Source organism: Dipodomys spectabilis, unplaced genomic scaffold, assembly GCF_019054845.1.
Source record: "Dipodomys spectabilis isolate Male_0828 unplaced genomic scaffold, ASM1905484v1 ptg000006l, whole genome shotgun sequence".
In the NCBI taxonomy this organism is placed as follows: domain Eukaryota; kingdom Metazoa; phylum Chordata; class Mammalia; order Rodentia; family Heteromyidae; genus Dipodomys; species Dipodomys spectabilis.
The window spans coordinates 20,370,458-20,396,190 of NW_024870683.1; the positions used below are offsets into that span (position 1 = coordinate 20,370,458).

At 40.4% G+C, this 25,733-nt stretch overlaps 1 protein-coding gene and 1 pseudogene across 1 annotated transcript; both read left to right on the forward strand.

The window, feature by feature from the left end:
* Nucleotides 1–216: 216 nt before the first annotated feature.
* On the forward strand, nucleotides 217–614 carry LOC122124209 (annotated as a pseudogene).
* Nucleotides 615–5,365: 4,751 nt separating this feature from the next.
* Dnajc25 (DnaJ heat shock protein family (Hsp40) member C25) lies at nucleotides 5,366–23,895 on the forward strand. The gene is made up of 4 exons (XM_042695852.1): nucleotides 5,366–5,769; nucleotides 17,688–17,840; nucleotides 19,753–20,223; nucleotides 22,739–23,895. The coding sequence occupies exons 1-4, from the start codon at nucleotides 5,440–5,442 to the stop codon at nucleotides 22,859–22,861; spliced, it is 1,077 nt and encodes a 358-aa protein (XP_042551786.1). The 5' UTR covers nucleotides 5,366–5,439; the 3' UTR covers nucleotides 22,862–23,895.
* The last annotated feature ends 1,838 nt before the right edge of the window (nucleotides 23,896–25,733 follow it).

The following is a 25,733-nucleotide window of genomic DNA, read 5'->3' on the forward strand; positions in this document are numbered from 1 at the left end:
AGGCTGGGAAGGGAGGTGAAGGGTAAACAAAGGAGGAGGCTGCAATGCTTGGTAAGAAATGTATGCATTATCCTGCCCATGTAATTGTAACCCCTCTGTACAGTATGTTCTCAAATAAAATAAAATAAAATTTAAAAAAAAAAAAAGAAGATGGGTTTCGGGATATCCCCCACCCCACCCCCCACGACTGGGCCGAGGGAGCTGCTCCTCGTCTCTGGTGCAGGTGCGTGAGAAGATTCTTCAAGCAATCACAATGTCAACCGACACAGAGGTATCTCTCTCTTCATACGAGGAAAGCCAGGGCTCTAAGCTTGTGCGGAAAGCTAAAGAAGCACCCTTTGTCCCTACTGGAATGGCAGGCTTTGCAGCCATTGTGGCGTATAGCTTATACAAGCTGAAAAGTAGAGGAAATAATAAAATGTCTGTTCACCTAATCCACATGCGAGTAGCAGCCCAAGGCTTTAACCCCTGGTATGGGCTATTCCATGTACCAGGAATTCTGGGAGAAACCTAAACCTTTGAAGAAGAGATGCTGTATGTGTCCTGTTGTGAAAGAGCTTGCTTTAATTAGGCATCTCATATTGAGGTTTCCTGTTGATGTTAGAAATAAATGATTTGAGTGTGTTCCAGAGATAGCATGGTATTTTCAATAATGGGCTTTTAATTTTTTTCAGGCTTTATTTTTTTTTATTAGGTTACCCAGGGGAGTCCTTAGTGTCACCTAAATGTACTTGGTTGGTTGTGTTCACATGTCCCTTTTTTTTTGTGCAGGTACTGGGACTTGAACTCAGAACCTCTTTATATCCATTAACTTTTTTATTGTTTGTTCAAGGTTGGCACTCTTGAGCCACACTTCCATTTCCAGCTTTTTTTGCTAATTAATTGGGAGATTAAGTCACTTGGATTTGTCTACTCTGGGCTGGCTTTGAACAGTGATCCTCAGATCTCAGCCTTCTGAGTAGCTAGGATTACAGGCGGGAGCCACTACATCTTCCTTTTTAAGCCCTTATGACAAAAATTGGTTTAAAAATGACAGCTTCTGGTCTGGAAGTGCTTCATCATGCTGCAGAATATGCTGCGTGACCACGTGTTATGTATTAATCCCAGTCAGCCCAAGTCATTTTACTTGAGAAGTCCAGTTTGTAGGGTTCACTGGCTCCTGAAAAACTCTTTTTCAGCTAAGTGCATGAAATATAAACTTACAGATCTTCACAAGTGAAAGTTTTCTATTGTGTGTATATATATGCGTTTTATATATTTAAACCAAACCTGAAAAGCTTTCATGAGCTGATTAGAGGAGCAGTATTTTAGGCTCACACTTGTAAATGTGAGAAGAACTTTAATTATAGATCCCAGATTTACTGTTTTTGAATTGCAGAATTGTATCTTTTGATGATATTGTATGAGAATCATTTTTAAAGGTCTTTGTGTGTACCAATATTGGGGTTTGAACTCAGGGCCTGGGCACTGTCCCTTAGCTTTTTCACTCAAGGCTGGTGCTCTACCACTTGAACCACAGCTCCACTTCTGGCTTTTTGCTGGTTAATTGGAAATAAGAGTCTTACAGATTGGCTGCCTGGGCTAGCTTTGAACCATGATCCTCACCTCTCAGGCTCTTGAATAGCTAGGATTACAGGTGTGAGCCACCAGTATCTGGCTTCAATGCCATTTTGATATAGAGATAATTTTGTTTGCTTGCTTTTTCACTTTTTCGTTTCTTTCTGTGTGTGTGTGTGTGTGTGTGTGTGTGTGTGTGTTGCTAGGAATCAGTCTAAAGCTTCAAACATATTAGGCAAGCAATCTACCACTGAGCTACATCCCAGCTGAGAAACAGGTACTTTAAGAGCAAATACAAAGATAATTGTACAGTTTTTCGATGTTAAATAGGTTACTGGAAGTGGAAACAAAAGTTTGCTGAGCCGGGTGCTGGTGGCTCATGCCTGTAATCCTAGCTACTCAGGAGGCGATCTGAGGATCGCAGTTCAAAGCCAGCCCGGGCAGGAGAGACCGTGAGACTCCTATCTCCAATAAACCACCAGAAAACCAGAAGTGGCACTGTAGCTCAAGTGGTAGAGCGCTCGCCTTGAGCTGAAGAGCTGAAGGACAGCGCGCAGGCCCAGAGTTCAAGCCCAACGGCCGACCAAAAAAAAAAAAAAAGTTTGCTGAGACATGATACACAAAGTTTGATGTGGTACAGAATGTTCTAGAACACTTGTAAAGTTCTCTCGTCTAACCTGAACTTACATTCCATGGTAATAACATGGTATAAGTATTGTTATTAACAAAGGAGAAGGCAACAATGCTTGATAAGAAATGTACTCATTACCTCGCTCATGTAATTGCAACCCCTCTGTACGGTATTTTCACAATAAAAAAATGGGGGAAAAAGTATTGTTATTAAAGTGAGTGAATGCTAAAGAAAAAAAAAAGAAGGAAAAGGCAGTGGATGTGAGAAAAACTGGAGCTGATGCAAGAAGAACTTCCCCCATTCTTTAAGGAGGACGGAGTTTAGGAGAGGTAAAAGAGAGAGAGTGTGATGTTAATGTTTTTGGGGTTTTTTTTGTTTTTTTTTTGGCCACCTATGGGGCTTGAACTCAGAGCCTGGGTGCTGTCCTTGAGATTTTGTGCTCAAGGCTGGTGCTCTCTCTACCACTTTGAGCCACAGCACCATTTCTGTTTTCTGGTGGTTAACTGGAGATAAGAGTCTCACAGACTTTTCTGTTCAGGCTGGCTTCAAACTGAGATCCTTAGATCTCAGTCTCCTAAGTAGCTAGGATTACAGGTGTGAGCCACTAGCACCTGACTATTAATTTTTTTTCTAGGTCAATCTGCTCTTGAATGTGCAATCATCTTCCTTTTAGCTTTCTCTGTGTTGAGATTGCAGGAAAGACCCACAATACCTAGTTCTTAAGATATTAACTACTTGAGCTGGGAACATAGCTCATGGTAGAGCTTTTGCCTCAATATACAAGGCCCATACCAAGCAGTACATATTCATTCTTTTGTTTTTGTTTTGAAACAGGCTCTCGTCCCATAGTCCAGGCTGGTCTCAATCTCACTATCCTCTTACCGTGGTTTTACAAGTGGTAGAATTATAGGTATTTAACACTATACCTAGCTGAAGATATTAACCCTTAAAAAAAGTAGGCCAATATTAAGAAGAAAGAGACGGGCTGGGAAGGTGGCTCAGTGGTAGAGCACTTGCCTTGCATGCATGAGGCCCTGGGTTTGATTCCTCAGCCCCACATAAGCAAAAAGAAAAAAAAGCTGGAAGTGGCGCTGTGGCTCAAGTGGTAGAGTGCTAGCTTTGAGCTGAAGAGCTGAGGGACAGCGCCAAGGCCAAGAGTTCAGGCCCCACGACTGGACCCCCCACCCCTCCAAAAAAAAAGAGACATATCCATGTGAGTCTAGCTAAATTATTTTAATGAGGTTAATCATGAAATTGGTAGTATTCCAACACCATAAATCAGAAACCTTCTTTACACTAGACCACTAGAGCAGGAATCTACTTGCAGCAAGATAGGCAGATTTGTATATCAAAAAGAAGTTCAAGGGCAATATGACTTTTGACTTAGCTTTTTCTTTTTTTTGTAGTGAGTTAGACATGGTGGTTCATGCCTGTAATATTAGCTATTTAGAAGACATACGTGAGGATCAAGGTTCAAAGCTAGTAACAGCAGGAAAGTCCTTGAGACTCTTATCTTCAATTAACCAGCCAAGAAACGGAAGTGGAGCTAAGGCTCAAGTGGTAGAGCACCATCCAAGCACCCAGACCAAGTTCAAGACCTTCTATTGGCACAAAACAAACACAAAACACAAAACAGTACAGGTACTGTTACTTAAAAAATACATGTGCATTGAAACATTTCTTTCTCTACTTAGAAAGGAAGGGTTTTATTTCTATGACTAACTGCAGTACACATGTTATTGCAAATCTGCAAACGTGACAGCAAGTAAATAGTTCCATTTTGGAATAACTATTTATGTTTGGCCTATTTTGAATTAGCATCCAATGAAATCAAGCTTATAGAAATCTCAAGCTAATGTTGATACTAGAACATGTTAACTGTGTTCCATATGAGCTTTCAATACAGTTTAACAAAACTTAGAAATGCTGTTCAGATCAACCCATTGACTAGAATGCTAAATACAATTGTGATTAAACTGCGAATCACACATTATTTCCATTAGTCACATGCAATACCTATGGTATACATGCCCTGAAAAATTATTTATTGTTTATCTAAAATTCAAATCGAATGGAGCATTCTGTGTTCTGTTTTTCTAGTGTCTTCTCCCAGGAGACACTGGCCAGATCTAGAGTAATTTTTGTCATGATTGAGGTGGTGAGGCTGATAATCTAATATGATGAGGGCAGGAATGCTGCTAAACATCTTGCAAGGAACAGGGAAGTTCCTTGAATAAAGAGTTATTTGCTTCAAAAATTGCATTTGTTTATTTATTTATTTTATTTGTGGGAAGGCTGAGAAATCCTTAAGGTGAAAAAGCAGAGCTCTTCAAGGTTTGTGGTAAAAATTGTATAAAATTTCGTAAGTTCATAGTGTTTGGGGTTAATAAAGAAGGTATGCAGGACTGGAGACTTGGCTTTGAATTCATCTACTAGCTATTCAGGAGGCTGAGATCTGAGGACCGTGGTTCGAGGCCAGCCGAGGCAGGAAAGTCCACGAAACTCTTACCTCTGAAGAACTTCTAAAAAGTCCAAAGTGGAGCTGTGACTCCCAACAGTAGAAAGCTAGTCTTGAGCGCAAGAGCACAAGGGACAGCGCCCTGGCCTTGAAGTCAAGTCCCAGGACTGGTACACACACACACACACACACACACACACATACACACACCCCTTGAAGTCAAGTCCCAGGACTGGTACACACACACACACACACACACACACACACACACACCCCTTGAAGTCAAGTCCCAGAACTGGTACACACACACACACACACACACACACACACACACCCCTTGAAGTCAAGTCCCAGGACTGGTACACACACACACACACACACACACACACACACACACACACACACCCCTATGCACTTGTCTTCATGACGCTAAGGGGATGCAAGGTGTAAGACCCCGGAGTACCTTCTGCAGCGGTGGTCATGATGCAGAACAAATAGGCTGCGTGTGACCTGGCTGTGCATTGTGGACGACAAGGAGGCCAAGCAACTTCAAGAAGAAAGGCCTGACACAGCCTTCCACACCCCGACCGGAAGTGCCCCTGCGGCCACGGCGTCCTTTTCCCCTAGCAACGCGTCGCGGAGGAAGTGGCTGCGGCCGCGGCGCCGCCAGTGCGCCTGCGCGGAGGCGGCGCCTCCTGCTGACGTGGAGAGCGGCCCGGGTGGCTGAGGCCGGTGCGCCGGGTGGAGTGCGCGAGCCGCTGCGGTGGCGGGGCCGCGAGCCAGCCAGGCGGGGATGGCAGCGCCGCTCGCTCGGCACCGGGGAGCCGGGGCTGCGGGGCAGGCCCGGCTGGTGCTGCTCTGGATGCTGCTGCTGGTGCCGCTGCTGGCGCGGCCCGCGGCGGCCCTGGTGGAGGGGCTGTACTGCGGCGCGCGGGACTGCTACGAGGTGCTGGGCGTGAGCCGCTCGGCCAGCAAGGCCGAGATCGCGCGGGCCTACCGCCAGCTGGCCCGGCGCTACCACCCCGACCGCTACCGGCCCGAGCCCGGCGACGAGGGCCCCGGGCGGGCGCCGCCCAGCGCCGAGGCTTTCCTGCTGGTGGCGACCGCCTACGAGACGCTCAAGGTGAGGCCTGCCGGCCGCGGGGCGAGCGGGGTCGAGGCGCTTCCGGTCCCCGGCCCGCGGGGCCAGGGCCTCGGCGACCTCCGCACCCCGGGGGCAGCTGTCACCTCGACCTTTCGGAAGCTCGGGTTTTATCCCCACGTGGCCGGCTTCTGAAAGAGCCGAGTCGGCCCCCGGACGAGCTGGGCTGGGAAGTGGAACCGCCTTCGCCGTAGGCCTTGGGGCCCCGGCCCTCCCTTCCTCCTTTTTGACCGTCACGGTTCACGCCTGTAGTTTGAGCCTCGTCCGGGTTCGTGCCCACAGGCTCTTGGAGAAAGCCGGGATAGGCCTTCAAAACCCGAGCACCACAGCGGTTGCGTCAATTTGATTTAGCAGACGTGTGACTTCGAAGGATGGTACAAATGGTGACATTTTCATTGGGTTTAAACAACTGGAAAAACACCCGGGAAGAGCAGTGAACAAACCAGTCAGATGGCAGGGTGTTTGACTCTTGGCTCGACACCCCTGAGTGACCTTGGGTAGCAGTTTCTTCACACAGGCACAGTGAAGGCCATGGTAATCTCACAGGGTTATTATGGGGCATTGATGGTAAGTGTGAGAAACCCCCTATATAGGACCTACACACCAGTAAAACACTGAGAATTTCAAGAAGGACGTATTCTATGTCAGATATTTGTTTAGTTATTTGACAAAGAATGGGGACAGGGAAATTTAGCTTGCTTCTAGTACACTAAAACCACATAAGAACTCACCAAGTGAGTTCATTGATTATTGCTTTAAAAACCCTATCATGCTATTACAACAACAATTATAGTTGTAGTTTGTTTTAGTCTCCTCCACCTCCTAGGCAAGGTTTTCCATGTTGCTGTATAGTCTGCTTTCAGTAACTACTTTGAGTGAATATAATATATGCATTATATGTTATATTTGACCGCAAACACTATAACTCCCGATTGTTTATTCAGATTAGTATTACAGAACTGGAAATACTGTTCACAGAATTAGATCCCTCCATGCTGTCCAGAGTAGTTCTGGTAATTCAGTCATAAAATGGATGTGCTTAAATTCTCAATATTGTTAGTGAGATTTAATTTTTATTGTCAGTTCACTGTGCTATAGGTAGGAAGCTGGGAAAGTGTTGAAGCTGGAGCTTAGCTGCCTACTATTTAAGATAGAGTGTGAGAACAGACTGAGAAAAAGGAGAAGCAGCTCACTATCCTGGACAGCCCAACACAGGAAACCCCAACCAGTGGGTCTACCTTTCTTTCCCTTCCCCTCCCCTCCCCTCCCCTCCCCTCCCTTTCCCTCTCCTTTCCCCTTCACTCTCCTTCCCTTCTCTTTCTCCTTCCTTTCCCTTTCTCCTTCTTGTCCCTTCCCTTTCTCCTTCCCTTCCCCTCCCCTCTCCTCCCCTTCCCTTCCCTCTCCTTTCCCTCCCTCTCCTTTCCCTCCCTCCCTTCCGTCCTTCCTTCCTTCCTTCCTTCCTTCCTTTTTTTTTGGCAGAAGAGCTTATGGTGCACACAGCCCACCTGTTACTGTGCCAAAGCCCTGCTGGTATATAAGGGAACTAGCTAGGCTTTGCCTAGATGGAGAACTTCCAGAAGAGAGACCAGTAGAATTGCCTTCTGCTGGGTTTGGTGGGGCTGGAGGTGGATAGTTTTTGGTGAATGGGAAGCATATTGGTAAGCTCTTTCAAACTGAGAGAGTCCCTACAACTCTAAATATTTTTGCCATTTTCTTGAAGAGATGATTTTGGAGGACTAAGCTGATGGTTCTGTATTGGCTCCCTCTAAAGGTTTTAACCCTGAAAAATTTAGAACTAGCTAAAAGTAATCTTTCCACTCAAGAACAAAGATTTGTGGGGGGGCAGGATGGGGAGCAGATGCTGGTACTGGGGTTGGAATTGAGAGCCTTGTGCTCTCAGAGCTGGTGCCTTACCAGTAAGCCATGCCTCCAGTCCAGCTTTTTAATTGTTAATATTTATTTATTTATTGCTAGTTAATTGGAGATAGAGCCTTGTGGACTTTGCCCAGGCTGATTCTGAATGATCTCAGCCTCCTCTAGCTCAGATCATGGGCATGAGCCATCAACATCCAGCTAAAAGCAAGGAACTTAAATTTAGCCAGCTAAAAACTAGTATGTCCAGTAAAAGTAATACTTTTACTTGACTTTAACAGGACATTTGTGGTGGCTACAGATACTTACCTCTAAACTGGGAACTAGAAACAGTCATACTGATGGAATATTCTATAGCAACGCACTACAAAAGAGGATAGAAGTTTTCTGTGAGAGAAAGGGTGTCTGTAGATAGTCTGGTCCTTTGAGAATCAGAACCAACAGAACTCTAAAAACTCTTCTATTAAGAATTTACAGAGATGAACATAGCTTCAGCTTTCAAATGGAGCACCTCCAAGATCTGTTTTCCTCATTACACTTGCCTTTACCTAGAATAAAGACATGGACTTTACTGTGAGGGGGATAAAAAAAAGTTACTGAAGACAAACAAGCAGCCTGATTTAAATTTTGTCATAAGGGAGAATGTCACATCTGTGAAGACTGAATGAATAGAGCCATCCCATTTGGTAGGCCTTCTGTCTTGCAAAGTATCCCACTGGGGCAAAGGAGATGTCAGCACTGCTTTGCTTGTATTGTACCCTTGGGCTGGAAAAAGGCTATGAGGGGTAATAAATCCAGGTGGACTTTGCTAAGAGCTAGCTAGGTAAAATAGTGAAAATGCGTTCCAGTGGCTTTACAATAAAATTGGCAGGCAGAAGCCTAGCTCTGGATATTGATAAATCACAACCAAAATGGGGATCATGTGTGAGACAAAACATACTGAGATGGATTTGGTCAAATAAAGATTCCTTTGAGAGAGGATTTGGGGGTTGTTTGATGGATATTGTTACAATGAGTACACTAACAAAAATTAAGTGTAGTTGACAAGACAAAAAGACACACTTGGTCATCACTGTTTTAGCTGCAAAAGATTTGGCCTGTGTCTGGGAAAAGCAGGAAAAGTAGGATGAGTAACGATGGAAGTCAGGTGCTCTCAACAAGTCATGCCTAGTTCACAGTCCCAAGTAGTTTGCAGTTCTAGCTCTCAGCAATACTTAAAGTTCATTATGATTTACACTGCTGTGTAGGTTAAGACCATGCATAGCATTTCACTTATTTGACTACCGGAAACTGAGGGAAATCATGGACTTTGGCGGTAAATAGACTCTTATTATGTCAACATTGCATTTCCTGAGGTGGAACACTCTAGTCCCATTCTTAATGTGGCTATAGCACTTATCACTGCACTGTAAATGTTGAGAAGCCCCTCCCCAGTAAGCCATGTTTCTCGTTTTGAGGTGAATATCCATAGCGCCTAACACAGTGTCTGGCACATCACATAGTAAATATCATTTAATTAAACACATCTGAAAACAGACTCAGGTAGAATGGAATTTCTATCAGTAAGTATCTGGGATTTTGACATGTGCAGCTTACTTGTACTTTTAAAGAGTGGCATAGATATATAAATTGCATAGTTATGAATAAAAAATTACTATAGAAGGGAAAATTACACTTCGGCTTTTAATGTTCTTGGGAGTTTTGTGTTTTTAGGTGAGAACAGTTGCCATTTTTTTAAGTGTAGATAATAAAAGAAATGTCAGGGAAACAAACAGATATAGAAATAGAACAGATGTACTTTGGAAAACTGACTTGTAGAAAATAGGAAAGTAGTAGTGACAGCATTTTGTAAGATCACAAGATGAGCATCAGAGGAATGTTGATGATATGAGAGTTAGCAAATACGATGAAGAGATGCAGAAGGAGAACCTACTCCAGCCTTGCTTTTAAGGGAAGCATCACAAAAACAGTCTGAGGTGGTAGGACTTAACATACAGGGGATACTGAACTCCTTGCCTTGTTGCTGTTATTGGGAGTTCCCCTAACCGGCCCTGACATAGGTGCTGCAGAGCAAACCATGGCAATGGAAAAGGCTCAGTTCCTGACTAAGCTTTTAATATAACAAGGGAGACAAATACTTATTGTTTGGTTGTTATTTACTTAGATTATAACGGTATGTGTGGATTATACTGCAACACAGAGAGGAAGCAATTATTTCTCCTTGGGGGATTAGAGAAGATTTGAGCTGGATCTGGAAAATTTCACAATGAAAGGCCATTTCTGTTGAGAGTTTTTTGGAAGGGAGAGGCAGTGATACTGGGGTTTGAATTTAGGGCCTTGGGCTTGCTAGGCAGGTGCTTTATTACTCGAGCCACAACTCCTCCAGGAAAGGGACATTTCTGAGGGAAGAAAAACCTGGTCAACAGAAACAAGAGTGTTTAAGTTTGTTTCAGAAAAGAGATATAATTTGGGAAGCATGGTGATGAATGAGTATTTTGTTCACCTTCTCTACTAAAGATTCTTATATTTTGTTCACCTTCTCTACTAAAGGTTCTTTTATATATATTGAATATATATATAGTATATATATATATTCAATATATATACATTTTGGGGGGGGGGGCCGGTAGTGGGGCCTGAACTCTGGGCCTGGGCGCTGTCCCTCAGCTCTTCAGCTCAAGGCTAGCACTCTATCACTTGAGCCACAGCGCCACTTCCGGCTTTTTTTTTCTGCTTATGTGGTGCTGAGGAATCGAACCCAGGGCCTCATGCATGCAAGGTAAGCGCTCTACCACTGAGCTACCTTCCCAGCCCTCTTTTATATTTCTTTCAAGGATTTTTTATTTTAGAAAAAAAAATAGCTACACTTATTAGTGTTTCTGTTCTTTATTCGTCCAAATTTTAATGAGGCTTTCATAATAATTGGGCAGAGCTGGCTCTCTCTTTTCATAGGTCCTCCATCTATAGGTGTAACGACTACAGATGGAAAATACTTGAAAAAAATACTGTGTCTATACTGAGCATGTACTTTTTTCCTTGTCTTTATTCTCTAGACAACTTAATATATCAACTATTTACATTTTCTCAGTATTAAGTAATCAGCCAGCTTATATTGAAATACTGTTTTTGTGTGTATGCTGGTACTAGAGCTTGAACTCAGGGCCTAGGTGCTGTCCCTTAGCTTTTACACCCAAGGCTAGCACTCTACCACTTGACCCACTACTTTACTTCCAGCTTTTTGGTGGTTAATTGGAGATAAGAGTCCCAGATTTATCTGATCAGGCTGGCTTCAAACCATAATCCTCAGATCTCAGCCTCCTTGAGTAGCTAGGATTATGGGCATAAGGAACTAGTGCCCTGCCTGAAATATAGCTTTTATGTAAGGAGCTTATGCATTTTAGATTTTGGTATCAGCATTGTCCTGGAACTAATCCCCACGAATACTGGACAATGGCATTCATGGAAATATATTATGTAAATTTCTATTACACTTACGATGCTGATGTTGATAAATGGCCAAATTAAGTAAACTGATAGATTATAATCTACAAATAAAGTCTTCATTTCAAACGCCTACTTTGGATATGACTGCTTGGAATGCTTGTAAAGAAGGGGTTAGACTCTTTCCTGGGTGTAGTAGGAAGGAATGGCATGTTTGATAATGATTTTTTTCCCTAAGGGTCCAGAAGGTGTGGTAGCACTTGGATTTTTCTGTTGTGAAACCTTAATTTCAGCCATTATTCTTTACTATGTTTAATTGTGGTGACATATAATGTCACCAGCAACTAATGACTTGAACAGTTGACAGATACCATCACCTCACCCTCCACTCCATATTGGGGATTAAACCAGGGCCTCACACATACTAGGCAAGAGCTCTTTCACTCAACTACATCTCCAGCAGCTAATATTTTAATTCAGCTCATGCAGATTTGTCATGGGTAAATGGAGCATTCTGAGGCATAACGAGAGTTCAAAGACCTTTTTATTTGTGAAATGCTAGTACTGGGGCTTGAACTTAGGGCCTGGGTGTTACCCCTGTGCTTTTTCACTCAAGGCTGGAGGTCTAACACTTGAGCCTCAGCTCTTTTCCATCTTTTTGGTAGTTAATTGGTCTTTTCTATCCAGGCCAGATTTGATCCTTGATCCTTAGATCCCAGCCTCCTAAGTAGGTTGGACTAAAGCATGTGCCGCTGGTGCCTGGCTGCAGAGACCTTTACTTGCCATGTTTTCCCTGATCTGCCACTTTTAGGTTGGAAGTCTGTGGGATTCATGAGAGGGAGACTATTTCAGCAGACTGGAACATAGTTTTAGATTAGATGATCAGTTACTTAGCTCTGTTTTGGAATTCAAACTTTATGTTTTGAATAGTTAAGACTGGTTTTAAAGTAGAAAAATGGTAATCTGGCTTGTTCCAGAATCTCAGAGCAATATAAAGTTAGTTAGGGAGGGCAAAAATGGTATATTCCCTGGTATGGTCTTGACTCTTTTGTAACTTGAGTATCTCTTGGTTTCATTTTCTAATCTTCTCACTTCATTTTGCTTCTTTAAAAGCTATACTTAGGATTTCTTCTTCACTGTTCACTATATAATTTCCCCATCTCCATTTCATTCCACTATCATAAGATTAATATGTGTACTAGCCTAGGTACTGAAACAGTTCTTATGAAAAGATGAACAGTCGCACTCTAGTCTCAGGATTTGTCAATTGCTTCTTATTTCTTCCTCCTCCTGGAACATTTGGTAAGGTCTTCAAGGCCTTCTGCTTTAATTTCCTTAATGTATTTTTCTATTTTTCTATCCTTGTAGCCATTTCTTTTTCTTTTCCCTTTCTCCTTTTCCTCCTTTCTCCTTTCCTCCTTTCTCCTTTCTCTTTTCTCCCTCCCCCCTTTCGCTTTCCCTTCCCCTTTCCCATTCTTTTTTTCTTCCTTTTCCCTTTCCCTGCCCCTTCCCTTTCCCCTTCCTTTTTTTGCTTTGTTTCCCTCCTTTTTTTCTTCTCTTCTTCCTTTCCTTTGCTTTCCATTTGTTTTTTTTCTGTGTCATTATTTGCTGATTAGAAAACGCTAATGGTTTTTGAAAAATTAGGTGATCAAGTAGATAGTGATGCAATTAACAGAAACACTGAGGAACCAACTTAGTTTTTGAGCATGTCGAACTGGAGATGTTTATGTTACATTTAGAAACTGTTCAGGATGTAGTTGAAAGGAGGAGGAGGCAGGAAGAATAGCTGTGCCACTAGTATATAGGTTATAATCCAAACCATGAAAGTTGTTGAGACTTTGTAGAACGAAAAAGTAGTTGCACTAGTGACTGGTGGGCAGAGAATAAGAAAGGAAGTAGAACAGTTAGCAGTTCATTTTCTTCCTCTCTGGTAGATGTAATGGCCTAGAAAAAGTAAGAAAAGCATTGTGTGTGTGTGTGTGTGTGTGTGTGTGTACGTGCTTAAAATATGATTAAATTTTCATTTATTATTTGATTCCTGGCCTTAACTATCCAAAAATGGTTTCTGCATTCTGTGTAATAGAAAAATTTTATGTAAAACTTGCTGTAAAATCATACTATTGCCACTTATACTTTTGAGCTGAGACGATGCACTGCTCCTTCATGGGCAAGAATGTAGTGCTCCTTCCTCTGGGGAGGGGTCATTTTCCAAAGAGAAGAAAGGGTTCAGTGCTGTCTTTGCTTGTGGGTTTCCTCTTGTTCACTTTTGATCTAGATTTTGGTGGTTTGTTCCAGTCCTCCTGCATATGCCCAAGAGGATTGGGAGTGGATGGACACCAGCAGAAGCACCATTTATTCCTGTAGAGATTAGAGTCAAGGAATTAATTGCCCTGCTTGTCAAGGCTCAGGACAGAGAGGAGGAAGAAACAAGTATAAAGGTTTTGATTTTGGCAAGAAGTTGGAACTCCTCACCCTGGGACCTTAAGATCCACACTATTGCTGAAAGAGAAAGTACTACCTTATTGAAAGGTAAGATATTAAGCTGTTTTAAGGTTTAAGATATTTTAGCCACATTAGTGTATTTTTATAAGCTATGAATTCAAGCAGTCATTTTTGCGAAGCTGAAGTTTTTGTGATGTAATCACAACCCCGTCCAGCCTTGTCGGTGAGCTGGACACCGGTGTGACTGGAGAGATAGTTAGGCAAAATCTTTACAAATTCTACTAATTTTTGAAATGACATTTACTTGGTGCCAAGCACTGTGTTCAGGCCCTGGATGTACAGAGGTTAATGAATCACCTTATCTACTTTCTAGAAATTTATACTAAAGTAAAAGCAAAAAGAAAACCAAAAAATTCTATGGTTACAATGTGATAAGTGCTATAGTAAATAGCTACTAAGTGTAATAAAAGTGTTCCAAAAGCAGGGGGTAGGGTTAAGTGGTAAAGCACTTGCCTAGCATGTAGAAGGCTAAGGGTTCTATCCCTAGGGCCACAAAAGTCTATCTGAGGCAGAAACATTTATATTCTTTAGGAGCTCTTGAAGTTACAAGAAAGGTTGGCTTTAAGTTAGAAAGATTCACAAGCTGGGCACCAGTGGCACACACCTGTAATCCTAGCTACTTAGGAGGCTGAGATCTGAGGATCACAATTCATAGCCAGCCTGGCCAGGAAAGTCTGTGAGACTCTTATCTCCAATAAACCACTAGAAAACCGGAAGTGGCGCTGTGGCTCAAGCGGTAGAGTGTTCGTCTTGAGCTGAAGAGCTGAGGGACAGTGCCCAGGCCCAGAGTTCAAGCCCCACGACCAACAAAAAAAAAGAAAAAGAAAACACCAAATGACAGAAATGGTCTTTGGATATTTAGTGCAGTAAAAATGGGGTGAGTGATAAGTGTAGATCTAGAAAGGTGCCTTGGAGATTAAAACACACACACACACACACACACACACACACACACACACACACACACAGATACTTCTTGGGCTACCTTAATTCTGAGTAAGAGGAAAAAAAATACATGGTGTTATAAATAAAAATGTACCTTAAGCTCTCTGGTTGTGTCTAAAATGAAAGATGGTCCTTCTTATTCTCTTTTTTTTGGGGGGGGGGGGAAGAGGCCCAATATTCTTGTGTTCTAAACCTTATAGGATATTAAAAATAGGATTTTAACCTAAAGCTGTTGAACACTCCTTTTACTACACTATGCCAATGTTGAATACATATTGAATTGCATGATTGCTTTAGCCTAAGATCAGTTTCTTCATTTTGGAGAGAAAACAGTGAAAATTCAGTAAATTGAATATATGCTATAATAACAAGGAGGTAACCAACTTTCTAGTCTCTAATGAACAAATCAGGATCACAAGTTTATGGTGATCCCTGGAAACGAAATCATCCTGGGAGAAGTTAGATGTCTTGTGTCCTTCAGTGTTAAGGTGAGCTTGAGGACTTCCTAAGGCGCTCTGGTAGAAGCTTCAGGCTCTGCTAACAGTGGAGAAGACAGCCAGTTGCTGCTGTTAAGAGCATTAGCTGACTACCCACTTAGAGGACTTCATGCTTGGCGAAGTCACAAACCTGGCAACAGTGAGAAGATGGTGACCCTGGAGGAAGATCTGGGTGAAATACTTAGGGACAGTGACATGTACATCCTATGGCTAGCCATGGAACATGTGGCCTCCAACTTACAGGTTTCCATGACACCTAAAGGTCTTGATGTATACTTTACTCAGAGGAGCACAGTCAACCATGCTAGATATAGGCCTCTGAAAGAAGTGATGTTGAGTAATTGTTATCTGGTTTCGGCGTGGCATTTGGTTTCAGAATTATATGTAGTTCTCCTGCAACCCCATCTTCTCGGGTTGAAATCCAGAGGATATTGGTTCATAGCCAGTCCTATTTCTAAAAGATAATCAGCAAAAAGCAAGGCTAGAAGCGTGGCTCAAGTAGTAGAGTGCCAACCAAGGAAGCAAGCTGAAGTGTGAGGCCATGAGTTCATATCTCAGCACAAGGGCAAAAAAATTACATATAATCTTGTTGGAACAAGAAGAATCATGTTTGAAGAAATATATTTCAAAGGCATATGCTAAGAATGAAAGGATCAAAGATTTAAAAGCAGGACATATCTATAAAATTAAGCCCCCAAAAGGAAAAAGAGTGTGGGGAATGGAAAAATTTTGAAAGAATGTCTAAATACTAAAAATGAGACACTTAAAGAGGTGGGCTTTGTTCCTCAGGACCCTGTGAGACCTCAGTAGACTTCCCCTTTTAGCTGAAATGTGAGGACAACTTCAGGAAGAACAGTGGGTTGATGGTTGGAGTACATGGCAACGGCCACAGTTTCTGAAGAAAGAGAACCTACAAAGGAGTGGATTTGACAATAATCAGCCTGGGCTGCTTCCTCCTTGTTTAACAGGCAGTCCTTACACTGGTCTTCTGTAAAATAATCCATATATATATATATATATATATATATATATATATTTATATGTAAATAACCAGTTTACCTAATTTCATATGCTATGAGAGGTAAAAATGTCTCAATCTAGTGAATCTAGGATAACTTTCCTGATACCTCAAATTCAGAATTCTTACTAGAATATACATGGTGGTTTTAATTAAGACAGGGAAGATTTCTATCATTGGTAAATTTCTTATTTTGAACTTACTCATGATGGGGTACATAGGAGGCCCTCACACCCTAGAGCATCTGTCTAGACTAGCAAGCCACTAGGTTAGAGTTTGAAGTGTCTTTAGCTCAACTTTATGAAGACTAAATAGTTGGACCTAGAAAGAAATGCTCTAAGTTAAAGAAGATGTTGTTTCTGTAATGGTTTCTATTGCACTTATATAGAAATAACTTATTTTGGTCTTGTCTTTTAACAATTTTGTGAAATTAAGCAAGTTAAAGAAAAAGGTTCATAACATATTATAGTAGATTCTCAATTTAGGTCGCTCAGTGAAACATTTTTATTTATTCCTGTTAGAAGTTGATTAGAAGTAGGAAAATCTTAAGAACTATTTTATTTGTGAACATTCCAAGCAGCATTTCAGAATGCTGTAATTCTTTCTAAAAAGTTGATATGAGTAAGAAGAGTTATCTTATTTATGAACTGGGTTATGGCACTGTATTATAATGGTTAAGTACTATATGTTTGTGACATGTTTTTGTACAATGTATGCCATTCAGTATGCAAAACAACCATGTAAACATATTAGGGCAGGTAGTAATTACCACTTTATTGTACTTGTACAGGGACTTGAACTCAGGGCTTCATACTTGTTTGGCTCACAGTTGGCACTCTACTGCTTGAGCCACACTTCCAGTCTGGCACTATTGTTGCATAATTGGAGTCTTGAAGACTTCTGGCCTGCCTGTCTTTGAACTGTGATTCATCAGGTCTTAGCCCATCTTCCCTCCCGCCCATCTCTCCCCCGGTTCCCCGCTAGGAGCTAGTATTGCAGGCATGAGCCACTGGCACCCTGCTAGTTCTACCTGTTTTTGCAAAGGAAGAATGAAGCTCAGAGATGCTTACTGTTTTGCACAAGATCACCAAGCTAGACTTTGATTATTATACTATACTAATATCTCAGAGTTTCTTTTAAGATGAGACTGATTTAGCTACTTTTTGCTGTCTAATCATTGCTTTCAACAAAGCTTTCTGCACAGGCTGGAACCTGATTTGGGGGATATATACATATATATATATATATATATATATATATATATATATATATACACACACGTACATACATACATACACACACACACACACATGAAATAAACAGTTGTCAGGAAGGTTATCAACATGCTCTTAAACAGAAGGAACATGGCACTATTCTAGAACTGGAGTACTAGCAAAAATAATGCTTGACTAATGTTTACAGTATTTCTAGGAAGTCTACTACTCAAGAATTAAAGTCCTAGAAACAAGCTTATGTCTGCCTTTGAAGAAGAGTATTGGGAAATTTTTTGATTGTGACAATTATAATTATTTTAGTTAGAAAAATTTTTATAATTAGAAGATTTTAGATTTGACGACAAACTATATACTGAGACCATTTAGTGATATGCTGTGATTTTTTTTCAGGATGAAGAAACTCGAAAAGATTACGACTACATGCTGGATCATCCAGAAGAATACTACAGCCATTACTACCACTACTATAGCAGGCGCTTAGCCCCTAAAGTGGATGTTAGAGTAGTGATTTTGGTCAGTGTGTGTGCTGTTTCAATGTTTCAGGTGTGTATTTCCACGTATAAACATGTACACATTGCCTATGTTACACATTAAAGCTACACAAGTATGTTTTTGTAACATTCTACTTTCATTTGAGATTAATTTTTTTTTTGGTAGTAGAAAAATATCCACTTATCCTAGCAACTGGCTGGCAGTCTTGGAATCCTTGTCGGTGAGAAAAACTGATGACCATCATTACATAGCTATTTCTGTCCTTTCTCAGGATCCTTCTATGGTGTCTGTCTTGTGACAGTCAGGTGACATCATTTACTTTAAAAAAATTTTTCGGTTGATGTCTTACAAACTTGAGAAAAGGAGGAACTCCTTAATATGGCCTAACAATTCCTGGCTCTTATCCACTAAAGCAAGTGGTAATTAACACCCTTGTAAGGATTACTGCAAGCCTTGAGAGATGCTGCTTAGGGTGAAAACCACTGAGATAGATTAGAAAATGTACAGGAATTTTTATGTGTTTATTTTTATTTTTTTTGGTTGGTCATGGTGCTTGAACTCTGGGCTTGGGCGCTGTCCCTGTGCTCTCCAGCTCAAGGCGAGCACTGCACTCTACCGCTTGAGCCACAGCGCCACTTCCGGTTTTCTAGTGGTTTATTGGAGATAAGAGTCTGACGGACTTTCCTGCCGAGGCTGGTTTTGAACTGTGATCCTCAGATCTCAGCCTCCTGAGTAGCTAGGATTACAGGTGTGAGCCACTGGTGCCCGGCTTATATGGTTTTTAAGTAGCACAGAAACTTCAGCCTGCATGAGTTTTCCCTTGAGTTATGTGCTTAAACTAACTGCACCTCGCATGTTGCTCCTTTAGAGGGAAAGAACAAGTGACTAGAACAAGCTGTTTACAACAATTACTTAAGATTAATTCCCAGAATTGATGCTTAATTTCTGTAGCAAGAGAATTCCCCTTGGAGAGTAGGGTGGTGTATTTTAAATGGATCAGCTTTGTAGAAATATTGTCCTTTGAAAGGGAGAGCAGGGATATTTAGACATTGTTGTTTTAGACAGTGAAATATCCTAGTATCTTCTGTTTCTCTCTTTCTAATACATTTGCTATAACTTTTCAGTGTACCGATAGTATAACTGCTGGTGTCATCCAGTGAAATAGGAACTCAAATGTATGAGGTAAAAAAGTGTGAGGAGCTAGGCATTTTCTGACAATAAAAACCCTTTACATGGTTGAATATAAAGTTAATGCTTTCTTGTTTAAATAAACATACTTCAAGTCCCAAATAGTAGATTATTGTAGTATATGGCTAGGTAAAGAATAAAAATGTGTCATTGCCAGGTGCTGGTGGCTCAGCTCAAAGCCAGCTAGGGCTGGAAAGTCTGTAAGACTCTTAACTCCAGTCAACCACCAGAAAAGCCAAAAGTAGAGCTGTGAATCAAGTGATAGGTTGGTAGTCTTGAGCATAAAAAAGTTTAAGGACAGTGCTCAGGCCCTGAGTTCAAGCACCAGGATTGGCACAGAAAGAAAAAAAAGTAATAAAGTTGCCCAAGTTTATATCCTGTGAATTTTTACAATAATTTCTCACCAAATAGTTTTTGCCATTGAATTCTTCCTCTTATAAGTAGGTTGTAGTTCAAGGGAGAATGGAGACAGATCTTTTACTACTAAAGTAAAATCTTTGAGATTTGTTACTATTATTGCTTTTTCTTTTTTGTTGTTATTTTGAGATTTGATCTTGCAGTTTAGCCGGGGCTGACCTTCAGTTCTCCATCCTCTTGTGTCCGATTCCTGAGGGCTTAGACCACAGGTGTGCCCTACCAGGCCTGGCTGGGTTCCTTTTTCAAAAATCAGTGTGGGTTTCCTGGGTGCTTGTATTTATAGAGTCTCTATTATTCTTTCAGCTTAGGTGAATTTTGGTACTAAATCGGGTCCATTTTTCTTTGTTTAATATTCTAGTACTTCAGCTGGTGGAATAGCTACAATAAAGCAATCAGCTACTTAGCCACAGTGCCCAAATACCGAATCCAGGCAACAGAGATCGCCAAGCAGCAGGGACTGCTCAAAAAAGCCAAAGAAAAAGGCAGAAACAAGAAGACCAAAGAGGAAGTTCGTGATGAGGAGGAGAACATCATAAAGAATATTATAAAAAGTAAAATAGATATAAAAGGAGGCTACCAGAAACCTCAAATACGAGATCTGCTGCTGTTTCAAATCCTCTTGGCTCCCTTTCACCTGTGCTCATACATGGCTTGGTATTGCCGGTGGATCTATAATTTTAACATCAAAGGCAAAGAATATGGGGAGGAAGAGAGACTATACATCATTCGTAAGTCTATGAAGATGTCACAATCCCAGTTTGATAGCCTAGAAGATCATCAGAAAGAAACTTTTCTTAAACGGGAGCTCTGGATAAAGGAGAATTATGAGGTGAGTTTCGATTCTGCTGGATGTTATTATTTGTCTTTAAAATTCTCTGATTCAACTAATTCTTAGTCTCATTTGTTGCATGGAACAATGGAAACTGGAACAATGTGTTTGCAAGGGTGCTCAAACAACTTTACATTGTGCTAAATGTCTGTCCCAGGTTTGCTTCCAGTGATGAAAGCCTAGCCACAGAGATTGATTAATTGAAAAGAAGGAGGAAGGAAGAGAATAAGAGATGGGGTACTTTGAAATAACTGTTTCAAAATAATGGAGCACAGAATTTTCTATAAAATATTCTACGCCTAGAAAGTTTTACTTTACTTTTAAATTTAATTGACATTCTGCAATGCCTTTAAACTTGGAGCATTTTATTAAATGCTTCATTTTATAACTGTCAACTGTAGAAACTATTTTGAAGGGATTAAATTACCTACTACCCACGGCATTAGAGTGACTTTCAGTCTCATCATGATAATGCTGTTCCAGGTTCTGAAACATATCAAATACGAGAAATTATCATATTAGATACAAGAATAGAACATACTAAAAGCTTGAAAAATTTGAAAGATGATGTTTTTTCTCTTTTTTTTTTTTTTTTTCTTTTTGGTGCTGGTATAGGGTCTTGAATTTGGGGCATTACACTTTCACTTTCTCAGCTCGTTCTCTCGTGGCTGGTGCTCTGTCATTTGAGCCAAGGTTCTAGTCTGGCATTTTGCTAGTTAATTAGAGATGGAGTCTCACTGCTTTTCTACCGAAGCAAGTTCTCAGTCTCCTGAGTAGCTAGGATTATAGCCATGAGCCACTGGTATATGGTTTAAAAAAAAATTCATAGTTACTTTTTTATATATAATGTCCTAAATAGATTTAGTTGAAAGTGGTCTTTTGGTCCAAGGTATATTTAAATAAATTAACATAAATGGACTGATTTTTGGCAAATAAATATATTCAGCCTGTTTATAAACGATGTAAATATGGGTAGTAAACTATTTGAAAAGTTTTCTCCTTTAAAACTACATTATAGCCGGGCGCTGGTGGCTCATGCCTGTAATCCTAGCTAATCAGGAGGCTGAGATCTGAGGATCACAGTTTGAAGCCAGCCTGGCAGCAAAGTCCGTGAGACACTTAGCTACAATTAACCACCAGAAAACTGGAAGTGGTGCTGTGGCTCAAGTGGTAGAGGGTTAGCCTTCAGCTGAAGAGCTCAGGGAAGAGTCCAGGCCCAGAGCTCAAGCCCCACAACCAACCAAAACACCCAAAAAACTACATTATAGATTGCTGTGTGGGGCTAAATTATCATATATGAGATTATCAGTTATATGAATTACCATATTCTGTATGGGCCATTAATTCCTAATATGTACAAGTAATATATCTTTGTAACAGATGATGTTGCTATGAGATTGGCTTTGAATGCTTGACCATTTAGCTTCAATTGATAACCACTAAAAATTATAGAAATACTGATGTTCTTTGTTTTTAACCTGTGTAATTTATATAACATTCTTTGGAAACTTGAATTAAAAAACTTTTTTTGAGCTGGTCCTGGTGGTGCCACACTTGTAATCCCAGCCACTCAGTAGGTGAAGAAAGGAGCATTGAGGGTTTGAGACCAACCCAGGCAAGGTTTGAAAACCCTGAAGAACTGGTAGTTTGACCCAAATGGTAGAGTTTTGTCTCACATATTGGAGGCTCTGGGTTCATTCCCCAGTATTGAAAAAAAAAAAAAAGAAAAACCAACAATTATGTATATTTTTATTGTTATTATAAATATGATATGCAGAAGGATTACCATTTCATAAGTCAGGTAATGAGTACATTTCTTTTTAGACAATGTCACCCCTTCTTTCGCTTCAAACAACTTATCTGAGCAAGTATGAGGCTCTTGAGTTCAAACTGTTTTTTGTGTTTTTTTTGTTTTTGCTTTTTTAAAAAATAGATACTGATTCACTTTGGAGGCAAATGTATATATTTAAAATCAGTTTGTTTCTAGATTAACGTCCCACAAATTTGAGAGTGAGTTAAATTTATAGTGTACTGTTTTATAAGAATTAAAGTGTTGATTCTTTAATTTTGGACATTAATTGTAGAGTTGTAAAGAGGCATTGTTAGGCTATTTAAACTGAGCTTATTCATGACTTCAATGAGGTAAAGAATGCATTCCTTAGTTAACAGAAATGGGTAACAAAAAAAGTGCTACTTCAAGCCAGGCACAGTGGCACACATCAGTAGCACTCAGGAGACCCAGGCAGAAGGATTAGGATTTGGAAGCTCAGGGCTACCCAGAGAGACTATCTCAAAGAAAAAGAAGTATTCTTGGACAAGTTATTCTTTTTTTATTCAAGACACTGAATGTTGCAATGGTTATTATTTTTCAATGAATATCTTCTGTACACAAGTCAGTACAGTTGTTGGAAACTTTACCTAATGTTGTATTTGAAAAATATAAAAATGCCGTAAAACTAATGGCAGGTGTCTCTCTTTGCCTTGTAAAGCCATTTACTGTTACTTAAACTTACAGGTGTACAAACAAGAACAAGAGGAAGAATTAAAGAAAAAATTGGCAAATGACCCTCGATGGAAGAGATACAGGAGATGGATGAAGAATGAGGGCCCTGGGAGGCTCACATTTGTGGATGACTGAAGACGACCGGAAGCCGACAGCCAGCACCCGCCCACCTTCATTGTGATGTGCTTTCCATAACAAATGTATCACCTGCTCCTCAGTAGTAACCAAAATCTGCCAAATATTTGATTAAACAGAATAATGTAGAAGTTTCAACCTTCCCTTCAAACTTTATACCTAAGACATTTATGATGGTTCAATTTTTATAATCTTTGTGAATTTGTTAAAAGATTTGACATGAGAATTTATTAGTTGCCATTAAAATTTTTTATATGTTTAGTTAAAATTTTTGACATGAAAATTTATTAGATACCATTTAAATATTTTGTGTATTGTGTTTATTCTTTAATATGAGTGTTCCCTTATTTGTCATACATTTTTCTGCTTTAATGGCCTCTTTTCACATAACAGCATTTAATTATATTATTGTGTCTTTCTGGACACATTTCTTTAGCAGAAGTTTTCAACAATCATGTTGTCTTCATAATAAGTCACTGTAGGATTGAATATGTTCAAAACAACCTCTCTAGGACAGTCTTCTGCTAGGACTTGTGCTCTCTTACTGCCCATCATCTCAGTATGTGTGCTAAGATCTGAGGCTCTCCACGAGAGTGTCTACCCTATGTCCTTGTAGGATGATCTCACTACAGTCTCATTTATAGGACTAAAATTATGTGCAAAATTTCTACAGAAGGAAAACTTATAAAAAAAATCATTCGTACCATAGGATTGGTCTTTTTTTTTTTTTTTTTAATCCTCTCACAAGAAGAGAAAAAGGATACTGGGAAGTTGTTCTACAAAGTTCTTAAGTGGTGAAAATTCCATTGTACATGAGAGCATTTACATGCATTGAAACTAGGAAGAAAATATGCATGTCTGTGTGCTGTTCTCGCACCCACTGAAATATATAAATGTTTTTTATACTGTGGAAAAGCAAATGAAACATTTTGACTGAATCAAACATGGTATGGCACCCGAATATTAATAATCCTTCGTGGTAGTGAATCAGTATTCCTACTGTTTCATGTTAATAAAATGGTTGTAATATGTCATGTTGGTTGGTATGGCATTTGAGATATTAAAATACTGCTTTTATATTACATAATTTTAAAAGATTGGTGAAGCACAGCAGATATGTAGGCTGTTTCTAGAGTAAAAAATTTCTTTAAAATACTGAGTCCTAGCTGGGCACTGGTGTCTAATGCCTTTAATCCTAGCTACTCAGAAGGCTGAGATCTGAAGATCGTGGTTCAAAGCCATCCTGGGCAGGAACGGCTGTGAGACTCTTATCTACAATTAACCACCAGAAAACAGGAAGTGGTGCTGTAGCTCAAGTGGTAGAGCGCTTGCCTCGAGCTGAAGAGCTCAGGGACAGTGCTCAGGCCCAGAGTTCAAGCTCCGTGACCAACAAAAAAAAAAAACACACACACAAAAACAAAAAACTGAGTCCTAGGCTAGACATGTTGCAAACCTGTAATGTAATCCTAGTTATTTAGTAGAAGAAGATTGTGGTTCGAGACCAGCCTAGGCAAAAAGTCAGCAAGACCTTATCCCAGAAAACCAAGTAGGTATGGAGGTGCATGGACCATTGATAGGCATGGTCTCAGCTACTAGATCCAAGACTGGCCTTGGGCAAAAAGAGCTAAACCCAATATGAAACAAATTAGAGCAAGTAAGGCTAGAGGCATGGCTCAGCAGTAGAGCACTTGCCTAGCAAGTATGAGGCCCTGAGTTCAAACCCCAATAACTGTCAAAGAATAAAAATTAAAAGGCTCAGCTCAAGTATGAGATCTCTGCAGAGTTCAATCCTTTCTAATTTAACCAGACCTGGTTATTTAACCTGTGAATGACAGTTTCCATTGCCTCAGTTGTAAAATAGTGATAGGATTTCACTGAATTATTGTTAGAGTTCTTTTTTTTACAGTTCTAAAATCCTGAAGTATTATAATTATTTTCATTTTTGTAAACTTAAGTGAAATGTATTATGCATCCATTCTTTGCTGTTGTTGGTTGTGGGGCTTGAACTCGGGGCCTGGGTGCTGTCCCTGAGCTTTTTTGTTGAAGGCTAGTGCTTTACCACTGAGCCACAGCGCCACTTCTGGTTTTCTTGTGGTCAATTGGAGATACAAGTCTCATGGACTTTCCTGCTGGATTTGAACCACGATCTTCAGATCTCAGCCTCCCGAGTAGCTAGGCTTACAGGCTTTATCCAGTTGCATCCATTACTTTTTTTAGAATGGTTTTTTTAGGCTAAAATTTCTATTTCTAACAAATGCCCAATTAAAAAAAACACTTATTTTTCGACTAACTTGTCACAAGTGTTTGTCAAGAATTTAGTATTTTTATTGGCACTATACAGTCCCCCAAACAAAAACCCAAGCCTCCAATTTTAGAAACATCTGGAGAAGAATCCTGGGTAGAGAACCCCAGGACTCTACCAGGTGCTGGGGCTCCTCTAGGAAATGTTTCTTGTGCTGCCTTGTAGAGCTGTCAATCACATCAGTTTGGAAAGATCGGTACTCATGGGTGGATAGTGTTAATGTACTGCCTCCACTCACCACCTGTTCTGTAACTGAGGTCCCAAAGTTACCCTTAGGGTTACATCCTTATCCTGTGTTATGAGATACCATACTACTAACGTTCTGCAGTGGTCTTACTTCCTAATGAATTCTAGTTCTATAGATTATGAGTTGCAGTTTCATAAGCCTATTAGATATCCTGCCTGGAATTTTTTTTTTTTTGGTGCAAGCAAGTATTAGGACTTGAACTATTGGTCTTGCATGTTTGTTCGGCTTTTATGCATATGGTTGGAACTCTACCACTTGACCCATACCTCAAAATTACCCATTTCTCAGACTTTCTTGCCCTGGTTGACTTTAAACGCAGATAC

Excerpts from the sequence above, each read along its gene's own strand:
- Dnajc25 (XM_042695852.1), top strand. The coding sequence starts at position 5,440 with ATGGCAGCGCCGCTCGCTCGGCACCGGGGAGCCGGGGCTGCGGGGCAG. Across the intron at positions 17,841-19,752 it reads GTGCTGTTTCAATGTTTCAG|TACTTCAGCTGGTGGAATAG; the intron begins GTGTGTATTTCC and ends TTAATATTCTAG. Across the intron at positions 20,224-22,738 it reads GGATAAAGGAGAATTATGAG|GTGTACAAACAAGAACAAGA; the intron begins GTGAGTTTCGAT and ends TTAAACTTACAG.